Genomic DNA, 18,987 nt, shown 5'->3' on the forward strand with positions numbered 1-18,987 from the left:
AGTTCCTACTTCCTAGTCTTGTGCTCCTTCAGGAAGAGTACAGCTGCATACAAATGCCTCTGCCACACCCAGAAGCCTTATGATCACCTCCTTAAAGCAATTTTTCTCTACAGTAGTTTTTAAGACAATGGCCATGGTCTCTCAGGAACAGTACTATTGTTTAGAACACCAGAACCACTCCAATGTGAAGGAGCTAGGAACTTATGTTTTAGGCCTTATTGACTTTGAAAGTATATAGCTGCTTTTGTTTCCTTTGGTAATTTTTTCTTACAACAGAAAGGGTTCAGGAATATGTATGCATGCATGTGGGGAGCCACATTGAGTAACCAAGCCTTCCAGTCCTGATGCACCATGGGGATCTGAAAAATCACTGAAGTCTGGCTTGGTAGTGCCATGATTTGTGACTTGGTCCCCCACCCACCTCAGATAACAAGAAGGTTCTCTTTGTGGGGCATGCCCCTAGGGTTGAGTTACACTCACCTGTTCCCTTGTAGTCTTGCCCCTTCTGCCCTTTTTTGGATAGAACTTTCTAAGAACAAGAGTCCCCCCCAATAAAAGCTCACTTCTGATCCTGTTCCTTCTCTTATGACTTTCTCTTGCTCTTCCTTTTGGGGAGCCTGAGGCTGAGAGCTGGGGAGGCCGTCCTGAAGCTTGTGTAAAGGTAAATTGTGTCTTTGTTTTATTTTGTGTCCCTGCAAATTCACATGAGCGATCTTAGTTCAGCTGCCTGCACTGGTCGGGGGCAGCACACGCATTTATGTATGTGTGCATATGTATATGTTAGGTTAGGGGATGAAATAACAGCTATTCTTGGTCAGGTACTAAATTAAATCCTTTCCTGAAAGATTTTAATTTGGCTCTTGTGCAGAAGTCACATTAGGTATATTAGATGGCTTTATAGTTCCCCCAGATTACTTATATCCCTTGTCATGGTGATATCCTGGGCTATTTGACCCCGAGGTACCAATTTTGGAACCTGGCCAACTTCTGAAAGCAACTTTTTTTCTAGCCTGGTCACACAGAAATTCAGACAGCAAGAGACTACTACAGAGACCAGTTGATGCCAAAAAGGAATTGGCAGGGTGGCAGAAACTTAACCACACAAACAGAAAATGGGTCAGTACATTATGACCTACTAAGTACTCAAAAGCTGCATCAACCTGGGCACAGTGGTACACACCTGCAATCCCAGGGACTTGGGAGGCTCAGACGGGAGGATTACAAATTCAAGGCCAACCTTGACAATTTAGTGAGACCCTGTCTCAAAGTAAAAGAGCTGGGAATGTAGCTTTAATCATAGAGTGTCCCTAAGTTAAATACCCAGTACTGCCAATTATTATTTTTTTACACAATACCTTTATTTTATTTGTTTTTATTTTTACATGGTGCTGGGGAACAAACCCAGTGCCTCACGCATGCTAGGCAAGTGCTCTACCATTGAGCCACAACCCTGGCCCAGTACTGCCAATTATTAAAAAAAAAAATTTTAAAAAAGAATAGTGAGATTAAATCTGTAAGAAATTTCAATAATTCTAAACTCACTAATAATTGGTTTCTTATTATGGCTTTCTTGGTAAAACAGGATGGTGTCTCTTAAAATTTTATGAAAGTAAAGCTTTCATACCTTTGATGTGAGGTCCCGATGGAAAATGCCTTTGAAGTGAAGGTAGCTGAGGCCCACTGCTATGTCATAGGCCAGTTTCACCCTCACAGTCCAGGGCAAATGCAAGTTACTGTCTAGCAACTGTTCCAAGTTCCCAGAGTTGATATACTGTGAAACAGAAGGAAAAACCAACTATCATTTAGCATAAATGTTTAGGCTGAGATGAAACCACTGGAGAGTAAATACCTAGAAAATAGAGGCTACGTGTTTATTTATTTTTTATATTAGATGTTGATGGGAATTTATTTTTTTATTTATATATGGTGCTGAGAATCAAACCCAGTGCCTCACACATGCTAGGCAAGCGCTCTACCTCTGAGCTCAGCCCCAGTCCATATTTAAAAAGTTACCAAGGGCTTGGTCAGTGTTGCACACAAAGATATCTTCCTTCAAAGAGATCACAATATATTAAGGGATATAGACTAATAATATCAAGGGGTAAAAACTAAAAATATAGGTATGAACAGGTATAAGAGTACCATGCAGTGCTGAGGATACACATATTTATTTAGTCTGGGCATGTCAGAGGAAATAATCAGAAAGGATGACCTGGGTAGCATGAAAGGAGAATAATTACACAGAAGAGAACAGCACATGAATTACAGGTTAAGTACATGGTGTATTTAGGAAACTAATTTACTCAATGTGGCAAGAGTGCATGAATGAGGGGCTAGGGATGTGGCTCAAGTGGTAGCACTCTCGCCTCACATACATGAAGCACTGGGTTCGATCCTCAGCACCACATAAAAATAAATAAGTGAAATAAAGGCATGATGTCCATCTACAACTAAAAAATAAATATTAAAAAAAGAGTGTATGAATGAATAAGGAGGTGAGGCTGATATGTTTTGCTAAAATACATGGACTTTATCCTGTCTCTAGGGAATAAAAGAGGAATTTTAAGCAGGGGAGTTAACATGGGTCATATTTACTTTTTAAAGACAAGATCATTTTAGCAATGATATGATAGGTGGATGAGAGTGCAGAATACAGAGAAGGGGAAACAGGACAGTAGTATAATAATCTCAATAAGAGAAAGTCTTCTGAGTTAAAAAGATAGAGGAGGCATTAGAACAAGGCAAGATTCAAAAATATATTTACATGGCAGGATCAAAAACAACAACAACAAAAAAAAAACCCCTTCATGCTGGGCATGGGGGCACTCACCTGTAATTCCAGAAGCTCCAGAGGCTGATGCAGGAGGATCACAAGTTCAAAGCCAACCTCAGCAACTTAGTGAGGCCCTAAGCAATTTATTGAGACCTTGTCTATAACTTAAATATTAAAAAGGAATGTGGCTCAAGCGGTGACGCGCTCGCCTGGCATGTGCAGGGCGCTGGGTTCGATCCTCAGCACCACATAAAAATGAAGATGTTGTGTCCACCGAAAACTGAAAAATAAATATTAAAAAAAAATTCTCTCTCTTTAAAAAAAACAAATAATAATAATAATAAAGGGATAGGGATGTGGTTCAGTGGTAAAGCATCCTTGGGTTCAATCCCTGGTACCAAACAAAAAACCCTTCATGTTTGCCTGGATTGGGGGATAAGAACAATGAAAAGCTATAGGATGATCCCAGGCTACTGGTACCTGGATATCATTATTTATAGTTATAGATGGACACAATAGCTTTATTTTATTTATTTATCTTTATGTGGTGCTAGGGATTGAACACAGGGCTTCACACATGCTAGGCAAGTGCTCTATCACTGAGCTACAACCCCAGCCTTGGATATCATTATTAAATATCCAGAATATAGGGAGAGGAATAAATATTAGAAGCAGCAGCAGCAAAGTTAAAAAACGTGAGGTCAGCTGGGCCATGTTGAATTTAAGGTACTTGTAGGGCAACTGAAGTAGAGATGGCCTTTAAAGAGTCAGTTTAAAATTGAGAAAGAGGGAAGAAGACTGTCATTTAGGAGGCAACAACATTGAGCTGAATCAGACATTGATGCCAAGGAATTCAAGACACTGTCCAGGGTTAACACACAGGTAAGAAATTAGAACCCTGAGGGACAAGAAAATATAAAGCAGCAGCAGAAAAAGAAGAACCAAGCAAGAAAGTCATCTCAGGCTGGGTGTGGTGTTGCACACCTGTAATCCCAGCGGCTCAGGAGACTGAGGCAGGAGGATTGATCGAGAGTTCAAAGCCAACCTCAGCAAAAGTGAGGTGCAAAGCAACTCAGTGGCCAAGTGTCCCTGAGTTCAATCACTGGTACCCCTGTCCCCCTGCCAAAAAAAAAAAAAAAAAGAAAGAAAGAAAGTCATCTCCGAAGACAAGAAGAACATTCCAAAAAAGAAATGACCAACAGTATCAAATGCTATAGATCAAGTAAGATGTGCTTGAAAGAGTTCACTAAATTTGCAATTACAAAGTCACTGGCAACTATGATCAGAGCAATTTCAGTGAAATGGGTAAGACCAAAGGAGTGAATAGGAGATAAGGCTATGGAAAAGCTACATGAAGATGTACTCTTTCAAGCAATTTAGTTGTGCTGGGCACACGCCTGCAATCCCAGTGGCTCAGATGGCTGAGGCAGAAGGATTGCAAGTGCAAGGCCAGCCTCAGCAACTTAGCAAGGCCCTGTGTCAAAATAAAAATTAAAACAGGCTAGATGTGGCTCAGTCATTATGTGCCCCTGGGTTCAATCCCTAGTATCACACCCTGCCCCCACACACAAAAAAAAAATCAAGTAATCTGGTTGTTCTTTGTCATTTCTTCATAGTCATGAAGCACTTCTTTGATTGAATCCATGCATACTCTACCACTGAACTACATCCCTAGCCCTTTTTATTTTTGATTTTGAGACAGTGGTTGACTAAGTTGCTGAGGCTGGTCTTGAACTTTCAATCCTTCTGCCTCAGCCTCCCAAGTAGCTGGGATTACAGGCATGTGCCACCACACTTGGCAACAGCAAGTAATTTTTTGCAGCTAATATTTATAAAGTGTTTATAATGTGTCAGATACTATTCTGAGGACTTCGTGTATATTATCTTATTTTATCTACACAACAAACCTATGAAGTAAGTGTACTAAGAGACTAAGTATCCCTTACCTGCAATGTTTGGGACCAGAAATACTTCAGATTTCAGAGCTTTTCTAATTCTGGAATATGTATATAGTGTTTATCTGTGTTACTCTCATTTTACAGAAGGCATTTAAAGGTTAAGCAACTTATTCAAGGTTACCCAATTATTAAGTGGCAAGTCAGGAAGACAATACAATCTGGATCCAGAGAAAAAGCTCTTTACAACTACATTACATCGAAGAGTTAAAGACAGTGGTGACTGAGTCAGAGAGCTTCATGCACAATAGGAATTAAAAAATAAATATAACTCTATAGGATGTATTATTTCCAATATTCTCCCAAGTAGAAAAAGGGGCAGATTCCTCTAAGAGTAAAATTTGTCTCTAATGCTTTTAGGGTGGGGATGACATTGAATTTACAAAGGAATGGGGAACCTAAAAGGATAAGAGGTGAGAGATTTGAATTCTAGTCTAATTATGCCTCCTGCTAGCCCCATTTAACTCTGGACAAATCAACTAAAAGGCTGTATCTCCTTAGGTTATCCTATCTATCAAGTTGGTTTGATAACCTCTGATTCACCTAATTCATGAAGTTACTATGAGAATCTAATAATTTTTCTGATGTGGTAACATAAGCACCAAAAAGAACCAGCTGGGGGCAGCATCATGCAGCACATCTGATTCCTTTAAGAGATGGATCAGGTTTGGTGGGGTGGAGAGAATGACTAAAGATACACCTTCTTACTTCTCAAAAGGGAAACCTGTCCATCTGCTTCATCCTGTTTCATAACTCATCTTTTAAAATCTTAAAATCATGTGTAATGAAGCACAATATCTTCTTTTCTTCACTCTAGCTAAATCTGCCCAAGGTTCACATTTAAGGTGTTTATTAGCTGGAAAAAAACTGAACTGGTAAACTCCGAACTATATGGGGGCAACAAAGCTGACATCTAATCTTGCAGTCAAGTTTCTTTAGCTCTAAGAGTCAAAATGTCTGAAGAGGTAAAAGTTCACTTCTTTGGCACAGTGAGAATGTGACATAGAAGGCTAGTTTTCAGGAAACACTCAGGTTCACCCCCAGTGAGTGTTAACACTGTATGTGCAGTGATAAGACTCTCTGAAGGCCAGATGAGGCCAGGACTCTTGATTTGGTTCAGAGAAACACAGGGTCTGTTCAGCCGTGTCTCTGAAAATCTAAGAAATTCACAGACCAAGCCAGAAGGTGGAGAGCATAAGAAAAGGTGGGATAAGATGAAGAATCATACTAAAAGACTCTGGCCTTTCCAGACAAGATGGAAAAAGCACAAACCAGGACCAGAGAGGAAAACAAATGAAGTTTATTTTTAAAACCCATTTATTTTGCTTGCCTGTGATGAATACATTGGTGGAACTGATAAGCCTTCGGCACTCAGAAACCACAACTTCTCAACTTCACAATGTCTTAAGACCTGTACATGTATGAAGAAAGGAAGTTTGTGATCTGCCAGCAAGGAAGATTTCTAGGTTGCTACAATGCTATGTGCCCATTAGTTGGAACACTCCCTTCCCAGAAGCAACTCCTATTACAGACTCAGCTGTGTAGCCTCTAAACAAAGCCCTCAGTGGGAAGCAAAGGTAAGAGCAATTGCACTAGCACATTCAGCTTTCCCAGATGGGGATAACAGATGCTCAGCTTTTGTTTTCTTCCAAACTACTCCCTTGGGCAGCCCTATGGGACAATCTAGGCACTGGCCATTTAAAAAAAAAAAAAAAAGATCAATTAATTAATTAACTAATTAATTCATTTTATTTTTGCAGTACTGGGGATTAAACCCAGGGGCACTCTACCACTGAGTTCCATCCCTGCCCTTTTTATTTTTTGAGACAAGGTCTTGCTAAATTCCCAGGCTGGCCTCCAACCTGTGATCCTCCTTCTTTAGCTTCCTGAATCTGGGATTACAGGCATGTGCTAGCACAGCCAGTGCATTGGTAATCTTTAAATAATTTAGAGAAGCTTTATTATTTTTTACTGTTTTTTTTTAAATTTTTTTGGAGTTGTAGATGGACAGAATGCCTTTATTTTATTTCTATATGGTTCTAAGGATCAAACCCAGTGCCTCACACATGCTAGGCAAGCGCTCTGCCACTGAGCTACAGCCTCAGCCCTATTATTGTTTTATTTTAAACTTTAAATCCAGAAAGTCTTATCAATCAATCAAATGTTGTAAGTACTTCAGTATATCTCCAAATCTCTGCAACTGTTATCTATAAACCTATACCAACTTTACCTATACCAAAACCTGACTCTTTCCTTCTTGGTCTAATATTATAATAAAATTTGTTCCACTTTCTTTTTTTTTAATATAAAAATACAGTTTGCTCATTAGATATCAAAATAAAGTAACATTAACATTGTTTACAAAACAAAAATCAACATTTTGCAAAATTTTTGAAGAGCCCAGCATTTAAATAAAAGATGTATTTAAAGTAGATCATTACAAAATAAATTGAATTTTCTGGGTAAAGAGTTGGGGATTTTAAAATAATACTTAAAGTAATTTAAATAGTAATGACAATAGTATTGATACCACTATTCTAAAGCGCTTTCATATATTCTTCTACACAAATATATATTTATATAATCACACATTATCAGTATTATATTCAACTTAGCATTACTCATTTTCAATATTTCTATGTAGTCTTTTTTAAAATTTTTTAGATGTTGATGCATCTTTATTTTATTCATTTATTTATATATGGTGCTGAGGTTCAAATCCAGTGCCTCACACATGCCAGGCAGGTGCTCTACCACTGAGCCACAACCGCTCCAGCCCCTCTGAGATATAGTCTTCATAATTAAAAAAAAAAAATTTATTTGTTCTAATAAGTTATACATGATAGCAGAATGCATTTTGATTCACTGTATTTGTGTTTAATACCTGGCTTCATTAAAGGTATCTTTTCCTAGAAAGCACTCAATAACCAAATATGTGCTGTTAATTAAATAATGTTATGTAAATAAATTACTAAAAATGTAAAAAATCATTTTTTTATATCAGATGCCAATGTCCCCACCACCAAAAAAAAAAAAAAAAAAAAAAAAAAAAATCACCAGAAGGAAAGGTTAAGTAGACACTGAGTTTTATACTTAGGAATATAAATTCAGGTTATTTCTACAATATTTTTTTGTTTTGTTTTGTTTTTTGAGACAGGGTATTTCTATGTTGTCCAGACTGGTCTCAAACTCACAGACTCAAATAATTCTCCCACCCTGTAAGCTTAGTCCCAGGCATGTACTACAACATCCGACTTAATTTAATAAAAAAACTCCTCTTATTCCACCTCCACATGAAAATAAGAACCTGTCTACCTACATGAACATTGTATCTCCCTGTGTTTAGAACAGGGCCTGGCATATAGTAAATGTGGGTATATAAAGATAAATAAGACTTGGTTTACACCTTTAAAAAGTTCAGTAAGAGACACAAGGGTAAGCAAATACCACCAATAACTCTATAGCACAAATAAACACTGAGGGTATGAAAATGGAGACTAACTCTGCCTAGGAGTTTAAAAAGTTTCAAAGGGGAAATAATGTCTGTGCTAGATCCCAAAGGATAGTTAGGAATTGGTGCTATGAACTGAATTCCTTGCCCAAATTTGTATGTTGAAACCTAATGCTCAAAATGATGGTATCAAGACCTGTGGATTTTGGGAAGTTAAGGGGTCATCAGGGTGGAAGCCTCAGTACTCTAATTATTAAAGAGGGGGAAGGTGAGAAGACAGCATGTTGGTGCCCCTAGAATTCTTCAGAACCTTCTATTATCTAGGGACACAGTGAAAGGTTGTCCATCTATGAACTATTGCAATGGGTCCTTAACAGATACCAAATGTGTCAATGCATTGATTTTGGACTTCCCAGCCTTCTCAACTATGAGAAAAATACACTTCTGTTGTTTATAAGCCACCCAGTCTATTGTATTTTGTTATAGCAGTCCAAATGGACTAAGATAGTTGTCTACACAGAAGCGTATAGGTTCCTCCCATGTACCCCCAGTAAGGTCTGGTGGGTACCAACTCAGGCGCAGGCAGACACATAAATATGTTCACACAGAGAATATTCTGGAACAGCTCTAGGCAATGTTCACTGCCCCCTGAGATGATATTAATTATACCCAGGATTTCTGTTCAGCAAGACTAGTAGCCTCACCTACTAGTAACCATTTTCAATGTACTGATACCTGTAACCAATCAAGTTTACTTCTGAACAATGGTTCAAAGGCATTCAAACAAGGTTTGAAGAAAATATCAACTGTAAGAATTATTCCTTTTTGAAAAACACCTAACTGGATTGGAGCTAGAGCACTTACCCATGGTAGATAATTGCTGTAATTCACACAGCAGAGATTATTGCTGCCACCTAATTTGTAGGGTTGTGCTAAAAGGAAGATCTGTCCACCCCTCTATCTACCTCCCTACACAAACACTGAAAATCTGCTAGGTAAAAACACAAAGACAAATGGGGCTAGTCTCTGCACTTAGTTCACAGTTTAACTCAGATCATATCTAGAAAAGATGACACATAATCAACAAACGTTCTTTCCACACTTGCAAATAACACGATCAGACATTTTACACAGAAATATCATTTTAAGTCTTTTTTCTAAGGGTATATTCCAATTATTTTTAAATTTATTTATTTTATGTGGTGCTGAGGATCAAACCCAGAGCTTCACACCACTAAGCCACAACCCCAGCCCTAGAAATATAATTTTAATAGTGGGTATAAAAGCTGTATGGAAAGGCCAAGAAGGAATTGAGGCTGGGAGAACAGTTAGAAGGCTTCAGGAATCATCCAAGTGGGAGGTAACAAAGGCCTCAGTAACACAATGGCAGCAAGAATGAAAAGAAGGTTAATGTCAGAGAGACATCTTAAAGGTAGAATCAAGGGGCAGGGGTTGTGGCTCAGTGGTAGAGCGCTTGCCTAGCATGTTTGAGGCACTGGGTTTGAGTCTCAGCACCACATATAAATAAAGAAAATAAAGGTCCGCTGAAAACTAAAATAAATACACACACACACACACACACACACACACACAATAAATAAATAAATAAAATTTTAAAGGTAGAATCAATAGAATTTGGTGTTTGGTCAAAGGCAGGAAATTATTTTATTTATTTTTAAAAGTAATTATTTTTTAGTTGGACACAATATCTTTATTTATTTATTTTTATGTGGTGCTGAGGATCGAACCCAGGGCCTTGCATGTGCTAGGCAAGCACTCTACCACTGAGCTACAACCCCAGCCCAGGAAATAATTTTAAAAGAAAGGTACACAAAGTTAAGTCCAGCACAATGCTTATATCTTACATCATTACCCTATCACTTAGGTTATTCCATTAACTTTCTAACTAATCTCCTTGCCCCCCTTTTCATCTTTTTTTTGGGGGGGGAGGAGGGGGGTGAGTAGCAGGTATTGAATTCAAGGGCACCCAAACACTGAGCCACATCCCCAGCCATTTTTTGTATTTTATTTAGAGACAAAGTCTCACTAAAGTTGTTTAGTGTTTCACTTTTGCTGAGGCTGGCTGTGAACTCTTGATCCTCTTACCTCAGCTTCCCAAGCTGCTGAGATTACAGGTGTGTGCCATGGAACCTGGCTTCCCCTTTTCATCTTTTTTTTTTTTAAATATTTATTTTTTAGTTGTAGTTGGACACAATACCTTTATTTTATTTATTTATTTTATGTGGTGCTGACAATCGAACCCAGGGCCTTGCATGTGCTAAGTGAGTGCTCTACCACTGAGTCATAACCCCATCCCTCCCCTTTGTATCTTAAAAAGATTTAGTCCTTGGGCTGGGTTGTTTCTCAGTAGAGCATTTGCCTAGTACGTGCGAGGCCTTGGGTTTGATCTTCAGCACCACATTAAAAAATAAATAAATAAAGGTATTGACAGCTACAACAACAACAACAACAAAAGATTTAGTCCTTAATTCCAATTTACGTTTCACTATATAGCCAAGATAATTTTTCTGAAATACCAATACGAAGCCACTCCTTTATAACAATTATTCAATGATGCTCTTACTTTTAGTATAAACCCACAATTCTGAGCATATCATACAAAGCCTTTAACTCCTATTTATGCAAGTCTGATCCAGTTTACCTGCACGTTTGTCCACATTGCTGATCACTTTACCTAGAATACCCTGCCCCTACCTACACCTGGCTAATATTCACTCATTCATGAGGATTCAGTTCCATTTCGTGGAAACCCACAGGCAGGGCTGCAGTTAAGAATGACCTTCTAGGCCAGGCACAGTGCATTCCAATAATCCCAGCAATTTGGGAAGCTGAGGCAGGAGGATCACAGTTTCAATCCAGTGATACCCTATCTCAAAAAATAAAAAGGTCTGGGGATATAGCTCAGTTGTAGAATACCCTTGGGCTCAATTCCCAGGAGTGGAAGAGAAGAAAAAGAAAGGAAGACATTCTACATAAAAGCAACACACAGTTAAGAAAATGATACAGATGTTGGAAGTTCTGCTTTCTTTTTTATTAACCCTTTCTGCATAAGTAGGGGGAAAGGAATCTGTAAGTTGAGATGGGAAATTCAGTATAATAGAGAAGTCCACAGAATATAGACTTAGACTACCTAGGACTAAATCTCATCTCTGACTACCACTAATTGAATGGATTACCCAATTTCTTTAGTAGACTTTTATAAAATGGGAATAATCATAGTACCTAACCCAAAGCATTATTATGAAGATTCAAGGAGCTGATGTACATAAAAGGTGAAGAGCAAAAGTGAGCAGTTGATATATATAAAAGGTGCAGTGCTGGGAATCAAACCCAGGGGCCTTATATATGCTAGATGAATGCTCTACCACTGAGTCACACCATAACCCTGTTGTTATTATTCTTATTATTATGTTTATTATTAGTGCAGAAGTTTTGGAATACCAAGATGAAGCATCTATAGTTAATTTGGCAGACAGTGAAGGCTACTTAAGATTTATAAATAAAGGTATAATATGATGTGATGGGGGTTGGGATATGTTTCCCTAAAAGAATATACTCAAGTCCTAAACTCTAGTACTTGTATTGGAAATAGGGTTAGGGTTAGGGTTAGGGTCTTTGTAGATGTAATCAAGGTAAGATGAGGTCAACAGAAGTAGGATGGGCCCTTAATCCAATATGACTGGTGGCCTTATGAAAAGAGGAAGAAGAAAGTGGTCTCGGTAGTGCATGCCTGTAATCCCAGTGGCTCAGGAAGCTAAGAGGTAAGAGGATTGAGAGTTCAAAGCCAGCCTCAGCAAAAGTGAGGCACTAAGCAACTCAGTGAGACCCTATCTCTAAATAAAATACAAAATAGGGCTGGGGATGTGGCTCAGTGGCCAAGTGCCCCTGAAAACTCAATCCCCAGTACCCCCCCCCCCCAAAAAAAAAAAAGAGGAAGAAGAGACACAAACATAAGGGAAAATATCATGTGATGATGGGAGTAGAAAACGCAGAGGATGAATCTAAAAGATTTAGCAACTGAGTGGTAGATATGACAACTGAGAAAAAAAGAGTCAAAGGCAACTCAGAGATCCCAAAGTTAGATGTTCAGAGCATCAATGAAAAGAGATCCCAGAATCTTATCTTACTTATTGTGCCATCAATAAGCCAGAAAACCTAGCATCAGTGTCAATAATCATAGTAGCTAAATCAGTGGTTTAGCAGATCCCGGCTCTGTGGCTGGGTCTTCTACAGAGGAGGGTCTGGGTCCTGACCTAGTTCTCACTGTAGCCCAATAATGCCTTTGTGCTGGCCACTGTATGTTTGTTGGTCAGCTCTAAACACAAAGACTAGCAGATATCCCATCCTGCTGGTTTGGTTTAAAGAAGAAAAGATAGCTTTGTTACCTCCCTGGGTAATTCCAGGACAGGCATTCCAAGAGCACCCTGTGGGAGGCTTGTGCTCCAAAGGATCTTCCTGTTCTCAGTTGAGAACCCACAGCCGCTGTAAGAATACATTCGCCAAAGCCTGAGTTTGTCTTGGTATATTACCTTTCCTTCTAGGTTGTTCACTCAGGCCTGCCTGACTTAAACAGTCAGTAGTAATGAGGTGACTCAAAAAAGAAAAGGGCCATTAGTTCTAGCTACAAAGTAAAAGGATTTGACTAACCCAAAATGTTTCAGAATATTTAAATGTTTCATTCTTTCTGACTTCACATGTGCTTATCTTACTTCCCAGGATACCCTTCTTCCCCATTGTAGCTTTTCTAATTTTTTTTTTTTTTAACTGAGGATAGAACCCAGGAATGCTTTGCTACTGAGCTACATACCCAGCACCACCCTCCTTTTATTTTTAGATTTTCTTATTTGAGACAGATTCTTGCTAAGTTGCTTAGGGTCTCACTAAATTGCTGAGGCAGCCTGGAACTTGCAATCCTCTAGCCTCAACCTCCTGAGTTGCTAGAATTATATATATAAGCCACCACTCCTAGCTGTTTTGCTAATTTTTATTTATCCTTCCAAACCCAGCTGAGACTTCTTATTCTGGAAAACATTCCCTGATACTCCGTTACTTGATTCCGTATTTTGTACCTTTTGTGCCACTTCTGCATCCTGTAAATATCTCCACGCCTGCTTTTTTTTTTTTTTTTTTTTTTGGTGTGTGTGTGTGTCAGGGGTGGGTACTAGAGATTGAGCCCAGGGCCACTTTATCAATAAGCTACATCCCAGCCCTCTTTTTTTAATTTTAAGACAGGGTCTCACTAAATTGCTGAGGCTGGCCTAGAGCTTGCAATCTTCCTGCCTCAGCCTCCCAAGTTGCTAGGATTATAGGTATGCACCACTGTTCCTGGCTATCTACTCTTCCTTATCATGTACTAATAACTTTGGTTATAGGGACCAGGTCTCACTTTGTAAGCCCAGAATCCACTAAAGTGAATAGTAAACAGTTGAATGAACAAAGGTATAATAAAGTGCATTTAAATAAAAGTTTTTTTTTTTAAGAGAGAGAGAGAGAGAGAGAATTTTTTTTTTTAGTTCTCGGTGGACACAACATCTTTTGTTTGTATGTGGTGCTGAGGATCGAACCCGGGCCGCACGCATGCCAGGTGAGGGCGCTACCGCTTGAACCACATCCCCAGCCCTAAATAAAAGGTTTTTAATTTTCTTTTTTTTATTGGAATTCCCCCCAACTCCAGCTTAGAATTACTTATGAAAAAAAATGTAATTTAAGGGCTGGGGGTGTAGCTCAGTGTTAGAGTGTGCTTGCCTAGCATGTTTAAGGCCCTGGGTTCAATTCCCAGTAAGATAAAAAGGAAAAGTATACTTTTAGAGGAATTTTCTGATAAAATGTCATGCAAAAACAAACATAAAGTTCTAAGGATACTTTTACCATTACCCTATCATAGACTCCTCAAAATAGTTAGTATCCTTTAAACATATGGAAAATATAACTGAGATCTCTTTTTGGAAAGTATAGAAGATATTTCTTTTATCAGCAGTTTCTAAAAGGCAAGTAGAAGGCAGACATAGAAATATCTCCCCCTCTTTTTTGGGGGGAGGGGTGTACCATGGATTAAACTCAGGGGCACTCAACCACTGAGCCACATCCCCAGCCCTTTTTGTATTTTATTTAGAGACAGGGTCTCACTGAATTGCTTAGCACTTCACTTTTTGCTGAGGTTGGCTTTGAACTTAACAATCCTCTACCTCAGCTTCCTGAGCTGCTGGGATTACAGGTGTGTGCCTCAGCACCCAGCTCCCCCTCTTCACTCATACTTCTTACATACAGATACTGAGTATGACCCATTCACCACTAGTCTTTGTGTTTGGAGCCAACCAACAAAAATACAGTGGCCAGCGCAAAGGCACTTTTGGGCTACAGTAAAAACTAGGTTATATGCTTGTTCAGCATACTTAAAGTAGTATATGTGTTTTTCTGTGCATTTAAATGATTATATAAGAAGACCCTTTATGCACAAGATTCAAAAAATATAATTGCTGGCTGAAGATATAGCTCAATAGTAGAGTACATGTTTAGCATGTACAAGGCAATGAGTTCTATCCTCAACACTGAAAAAGATTACACTTTCTCTGCAGATTATAACTCTTATATCAAACATTTCACAATCAAAATAAAAATATTAAAGTAAACATTAAAAGATAAACCTGCAAGGGCTGGGGCTATAGTTCAGTGGTAAAGCACTTGCCTTGCATGTGTGAGGCAATGGGTTTGATCCTCAGCACCACATAAAAATAAATAAAGATACTGTGTGTTCATCTACAACTAAAAAAAAACAATTAAAAAGATTATTAACCTGCAAATCAAATCTTAAAGAAATAAGCCAGCAATCAATGGGTTAGGCATTTTAAAAAATTAATTAATTCCTCTTTTTTTTTTAAATTTTTTTGGCAGGGGGTGGTGCTGGGGTGATGTGGTAATAAGCATCCTCTTTACCACTAAGCTACAACCCAACTTCTAGACACGATTTCAGTCAGGCCAGATCTTTTAACTACTCCATTCAGTCTGCTTTTCTATCTCAAAATCTAGGAGAACTTTACCGCAACATACTAGTTGGGACCAAGTTCTAAAGCACTGTTCCCTTCAGCCTGCTACCTCACATATACAACCCTTGTACTCTCCCTGGGTCAAGACAGGAACCTTTGATATTCAGTACTGGGCTCAGAATGAACAAAGCAATCTGTTAAGGAACACAACGTATACTGACCCAGCCACACTAGATCTGAGGAGTAGGGTCTTGATAGTAATTAAAATGAAAAGAGAAACCAAAAGAGGTTAAGTTTACATATATATAGACGATGGACCTTTATATTCATTTATATTCACTTATATGTGGTGCTGAGAATTGAACCCAAGGCCTCACACATGCCAGGCAAAAGGGCTCTACCACTGAGCCACAACCCCAGCCCAAGGTTAAGTTTTTAATTAAGGTGATTTATATCAAAGGAGACCCTGTCCTCAAATGAACTAATCCTTTCTTCTGCCTCCTCAGCTACTATTTAGCCTCTGTTTAAGGAAAAAGTCAAGCAAAATTTTAAAAGAGCTGGAAATGCAATTAAATGTTAGAGTGCTTGCTTAGCAGGTGCAAGGTTCCAGATTCAATCCCCAGTACCACACACACAAAAAAATTAAAGGAAGTAAACGCCAAACACAAATGGTATTTTATAATGGTAAGTGGTAGGTAGAGAGAGGGAACAAAGATTTCCAATTTGCCCTGGAAAGATCCAGCTTCCCACGACAGTTGTCCCTGTAAGTGTAGGCAGAAATTTCCTCTAAGGATAGGTAACCAAATTCCCTCAAGTTCACAGAAGTTCAAAAAGACTACTTGGAATTATCTACCCAAATGAAAGAGTGGGAAGAGAGAACCCAGCCAGTTCCAGTTCTACAGCACAGAAAAGATTTCAGGTCTGGACAGACAGAAATATAAGGGCCATCTACACTCTAAAGGAAAAACAGAAGAGTCTTTTCTTTTACTCAGTTTCAGACCATCTCAAGTGTCAGAATGAGAGAATAAATGAGTGAAACCGGAAGGATAATTTTGTTGAGGGAGTGGTGTTGGTAATCAAACCCAGGGCCTCACACATGCTGAGCATGCAATCTAACACTGAGCTATACTTCCAACCAGATGGATAATTTTTTGAATGTAGTAAATCTAGATTTATTTTACCTTTTTTTTCCCCCAATTAACCATTTCTCTACTTTTTTGTTATTGTGGTGGGGAATGAACCTGGAGTGCTTGTGATTTGTACGATACCACCTATATTTTAAAATTAGCATTTTGGCTGTTCTGTAGAAAATTTACTATAGCAGGACAAAAGTGGAGACAAGTAGACCACTTAGGAGGAACTTGATTTACTTCTGATGAGAGATGAGATAGCTTGAATAGGGGTGGTGTCTGTGAAGATGCTTAGAGATCTGTTTTTGGAGACAGGAATTTGCAAGGTCTTGGTAGTGACTTTGATAAGAAGGAGAATGTGGGGCTGGGGTTGTGGCTCAGTGGTAGAGTGCTCTTCTAGCACACATGAGCCACTACATAAAAATGAAATAAAGATACTGTGTCCACCTACAACTAAAAAATAAAAATTAAAAAAAGAAGGAGAAAGTGAAATCAAATGATGCCATTGCATCATCATTTACTGAGATATGAGGAATACTTGGGACAGTATAGCTAAAATACTTCCCTTACTTAGCTATGTGCTCTTTAACATTGTAATCAGCAATGTTTGTCTGAGCCTTTCAATGACAGCACAACATTGCATTCTAAGGTTCTTCCTTGGACAAGATCTTACTGGTGTGAGGCAGGTGGTGAGAATAGTATTTATTATTAGGTACTGATGTACAAATGGCATTGGACCTGATCTTACTGAATTTATCTGGAAAGGGTTTCCAAATTCAGTGGCTAGGGGCATTCCCTGCTTCTAGTCATTTAGAATATTTTTGAAATAATTTAACTCAAACTCCTTAAACCCTTCTAGTGACATTATATCTAGATCTGCTGCTTTACTTGAAAGTTGGCCTTGTGGTTAGGGATATTGTTCAGTGATGGAGCACATGTTTAGCATACATAAGGCCCTGGATTCAATCCCCAGCAAGAAAAAACATAAATTGGTCTTAGCTGATTCTCAGAGAGTACCAATGAAAGATAAAAAGTAGGTAAATGGATGGGCTTGGTAGTGTACATCTGTGACCCCAATAACTTGAGAGGTTGAGGAAGACTGCAAGTTTAAGACCAGCTTCAGCAACTTACCAAGACCTTGTCTGAAAATAAAAAATAAAAGAGTCAGGAAATATAGTTTAGTGGTAAAATACCCTTGGGAAGGAAAAATAAAAGCTATCCTTGATATTGCCAAATACAATAAATTTTTGGTTAAAAAATATTTTCTCATCCAAAAATCTTAGTGGACTGCACTTAATGGGTAACATGTTTGTGTGTATATTTGTGTATGTCTCCAAAAGCCCCAGTGCTCATTTTGTTCTTTTTTAGTACACCAGAAATATGTATTTGACTAATCGGCTAATTGGATAGAAAATGAAATGTTGGTCAAATTAGTTACAAAATCAAAGATGACTATGCAAGAGGCATTATAATTGAACAATGCAAAAATCCATTTAGAAGTTATTCGTGAGGCAAAAATTCCAGCCAATCATATAGATACTAAAATGCATTCAAAAATTTACCTCAGCTGGGCACAGTGGCACACAACTGTAATCTAAGGGACTTAGGAGGCTGAGGCAGGAGGAATCAAGTTTGAGACCAACCTCAGCAACTTAGCAAGACCCTGCCTCAAAATAAACAAATAAAAAGGGCTGGGGATGTGGCTCAGTGGTTAAATGCCCCCAGATTCAATCCCCAGTACCAGAAAAGAAAAAAAGAAATAAAGAAAATTTACCTCTATTTCACTTTTTTGATAGCATAAAACGTTTTATTAATTTCCCCCCATTCATTCAGCCTGTATGTGTATGCACAGGCACAGGGCAGAGCAGGCTACTAAATACAAAGTATTGCTGGGAGAGTAGGAGTATACAAATGAGTAACGTATTATCCTTGCTAACCACCAGCAACTAAGTGGTTTTACAAATCATCTTCACCACCTCATTTGGGGCTGGGGTCAGCTGAAGAGCAATTGCCTAGGATGCAGAAAGCCCTGGGTTTGATCCCAGCACCACAAAATAAAAACAAAAAGAAACAAACATAGATACCTCATCCTTCTTTTTTTCTTTTTTTAAAAATAAACATGGAAATCAAGCTCAGAGAATTTAAATGACCTGTTCATGAATATTCAACTAGAAAATGGTGGAGCCTGGATATGTACCCAAGCTCTTTGATCTAAAAACCTAGGTCCCTCCTACTTTAAAACTTTATACTCTTTTTAAAAAAAGTTGTAGGTGGACAGCATGCCTTTATTTGTTTAGTTGTTTTATGCAGTGCTAAGGATCAAACCCAGTGGTTCATACATGCTAGGATAGCACTCTGCCACTGAACTACAGCTCCAGCCCAGAACTTTACACTCTTGTGCAGGGAAATTGAAGCAAAACAACTTTACTACATGTAAGAATATATAATAAAAGTAGTTCAAAGATACTATAGGAGGAGATAAATGAAGGGAAATATTATGACCAAATAAAAGGTGTGGGGGGGGGTGGGGGGGTGGGGGAGGGATTTGGGGAGGGAAAGAAAGAATCAGAGGAATGGTTTTCCGGGAGATAAGTGTCTTTGAGCCAGAGAAGTGTGTGTGTGTGTGTGTGTGTGTGTGTGTGTGTCTTTCTTTCTGGAAACTAAGCCCAGAGGT

General features: G+C 38.6%; 1 protein-coding gene across 6 annotated transcripts in view; it reads right to left on the reverse strand.

Moving 5' to 3' along the window:
• Window positions 1–18,987, reverse strand: part of Tesk2 (testis associated actin remodelling kinase 2) — a 144,435-nt gene that overhangs the window by 12,855 nt on the left and 112,593 nt on the right. For 4 of the 6 annotated variants that reach the window (XM_071617784.1, XM_071617781.1, XM_071617782.1 and 1 more), the window contains exons 5-6: window positions 6,059–6,139; window positions 1,625–1,771 (exon numbers count right to left, since the gene is read on the reverse strand). In XM_071617784.1, the coding sequence (XP_071473885.1) occupies window positions 1,625–1,771; window positions 6,059–6,139 (228 nt within the window). The remainder of the gene's footprint in view (window positions 1–1,624; window positions 1,772–6,058; window positions 6,140–18,987) is intronic. The other 2 variants (XM_071617785.1, XM_027937590.2) reach the window with 1 other exon arrangement.

Source organism: Marmota flaviventris, chromosome 10 (genome assembly GCF_047511675.1).
Source record: "Marmota flaviventris isolate mMarFla1 chromosome 10, mMarFla1.hap1, whole genome shotgun sequence".
Classification (NCBI taxonomy): domain Eukaryota; kingdom Metazoa; phylum Chordata; class Mammalia; order Rodentia; family Sciuridae; genus Marmota; species Marmota flaviventris.